This window comes from Myotis davidii, unplaced genomic scaffold (assembly GCF_000327345.1).
Source record: "Myotis davidii unplaced genomic scaffold, ASM32734v1 scaffold449, whole genome shotgun sequence".
In the NCBI taxonomy this organism is placed as follows: Eukaryota; Metazoa; Chordata; class Mammalia; order Chiroptera; family Vespertilionidae; genus Myotis; species Myotis davidii.
The window spans coordinates 4,599,884-4,602,206 of NW_006383007.1; the positions used below are offsets into that span (position 1 = coordinate 4,599,884).

General features: G+C 39.9%; 1 protein-coding gene across 19 annotated transcripts in view; it reads right to left on the minus strand.

Annotated features, from left to right (window-relative positions):
* Positions 1-736: 736 nt before the first annotated feature.
* SEC31A (SEC31 homolog A, COPII coat complex component) overlaps positions 737-2,323 on the minus strand; it is a 72,700-nt gene continuing 71,113 nt past the window's right edge. For all 19 annotated transcript variants that reach the window (XM_006778212.2, XM_015557654.1, XM_015557653.1 and 16 more), the window contains one exon: positions 737-1,297. In XM_006778212.2, the coding sequence (XP_006778275.1) occupies positions 1,118-1,297 (180 nt within the window). In that variant the 3' untranslated portion in view covers positions 737-1,117. The remainder of the gene's footprint in view (positions 1,298-2,323) is intronic.

Consider the following 2,323-nt stretch of genomic DNA (forward strand, 5'->3'; position numbering starts at 1 on the left):
TGGCACAAATTTTTGTGCACCGGGCCTCTAGTCTATAATAATAAAAGCATAATATGCAAATCGGCTGAACAGCCAAACAAGGGAATGACCATCTGGATGACCTTCCAGACGAAACCGGGACTGCAAAGGCCTACTCTTGCATGAATTTCGTGCATCAGGCCTCTAGTTTTAAAATACAGAATTGATAAAACTCAACACCAAAAAACAAACAATCAAATTGCCGCTCAGTCAGAAGCCGGGCTCACAGCTGGTGAGCACAGTGGTGGTGGCGGGAGCCTCTCCCGCCTCTGCGGCAGCGCTAAGGAACAGCGAGCCGAGGAGTAAGGAGCCTGCCACTAAGGAGCAGTGAGCCAAGCAGTAAGGAGTAAGCAGGCAGGCAGTAAGGAGCGAGGGATCCCAGATTGCGAGAGGGGTCCTGGACTGCAAGAGGGCTCAGGCCAGGGTGAGGGACCCGCCTCTCCCCCTGCCTCCCACCCCCGCCCAGTGCATGAATTTCGTGCACTGGGCCTCTAGTTTATTAATAAAGCTCAATGCATTCTACAGAGTGAAAACACTCAGTCTTTTCCTAATAGATACTAGCTAGTGTTCCCACTTTTCACTAATATTTGCTAAAATAAAATCTATGTAGCAGGCTCTAGATTTTATTATTTGTTCAGGACCAGAATGAAACCAGAAACAAATAAAGGATTAAAGCAAACTGAGCAGCTGTTTAAAAAAAGACTACATACACTTAAAATAAGATTACACACTTTAATCTGATTGACACGAGGAAGTAGGGAGGACATGAAAGAACTTTTAGCTCTGCTTTATGCATAACCAGATGCTCCTTTTCCAAAAATACACTAAGGGTTTGAAAACCACATTTTATCAGAATACATCAGGAAAATACTATGTGTAATTCAAGAAATACGCTATTTGCATAAGAAAATCATCATGGGCAATAAAAGACTAAAACAAAACAAAGCACCGGGGTTTGGAGCAGTTCTAAGGTGAGTATCTCTACAGAAATAGTGTAAATGCTATGGAAACATGCTAATGAGGATTGGTCCATATTTTATCATTTTAAAACATGTTTCTTTGGAAAATGGCAATAGTGTCTGGGAGTGAAGCTGTACTTTTAGACACCCAGCTTATTGGCCTGGGTGAGGACAACTTTGAGAACTGGCATGAAAGCAGAGGTCTCGCTGAAGTTGCTGGTGCTGACTATGTGGGTGTGGATGGTTAAGCCTTCAGAGTAGTTCCGTGTTTCAATGCTCCTTGCAATGTTGTGTAAACCATTGATGATTGTGGGTGAAAGCTGAAATAAAGATGGAACCAAGAGAAGTAATTAAATTAGGGGAGAATGCCCATGAGATCCTCAACAGACATTAAACCATGATATTTAAAATGAGCTTAATATAAACATTATAAAAAATATATAAACCATTTAGCACTTCTAGAAATAGTTTTTTAGACCAAGCAACACTTAAGTTATAAAACAGAACCATGAAAAAATGATATGTAAGAAAATAATTTATGAATTAAACATGTATAAGCCAGACTTTTCTTGTAAGAAAAGCCAGATTTTCTCCCTATGCTGAAATGCTAAGGTCTCTCTCTACTTAAGAGTTTTAATTCTTCAATTATTTTAGAAATAGCCTCATAGCTTTAAAAAGAAAATTCTTAATCATGATATCTTAATGTAAGGACCCATTTTATTCCTAAATCTTGTCTACACTAGAGATCCTGAACTTCTGATCTGTTTCCCTTTGAAGGGCAAAATTCCTCATCAGGTACTAAATTTATCTACTCTTAACTGCTTTTCAGAATCCTGTCATCTCTTAAAACCATAAAGCTGTCAGTTTTTTTCATTTCTTGGCTTATGTGTCCACACTTTTGAGGGAAGTCTTTATTTTGGATCAGTCCATGGATCAACCACACAACTACCACTGTTACAGCAACTTTCTTTGATTTGGTTCTCATGAGATAAATGGTTATTTTCATCTGATGGGATCGGTGTAAGAAATGGGAAAGGGGAATGCTAAAATGCAAAAATATAAAGAAGTCCCAGAGTTATTTTTTTTTTCTGTCCTAGTGCTTTCATTAATAAAGCCAAGCTATTCTAAAAAGGAATGGAGAGGTAGGGACAAGAGACCAGACGACTGGGACAGGAACCAAGATGGCGGCATAGGTTAACGCTGGAGTTTGCTGCCTTGAACAACCATTTCAAAAGTGAAACTAAAAGACAGAACGGACACCATCCAGAACCAGAGGAATGCTGGCTGAGTGGAAGTCCTACAACTAGGAGGAAAGAGTAACGCATACGGACACTCAGAGGAGGCGC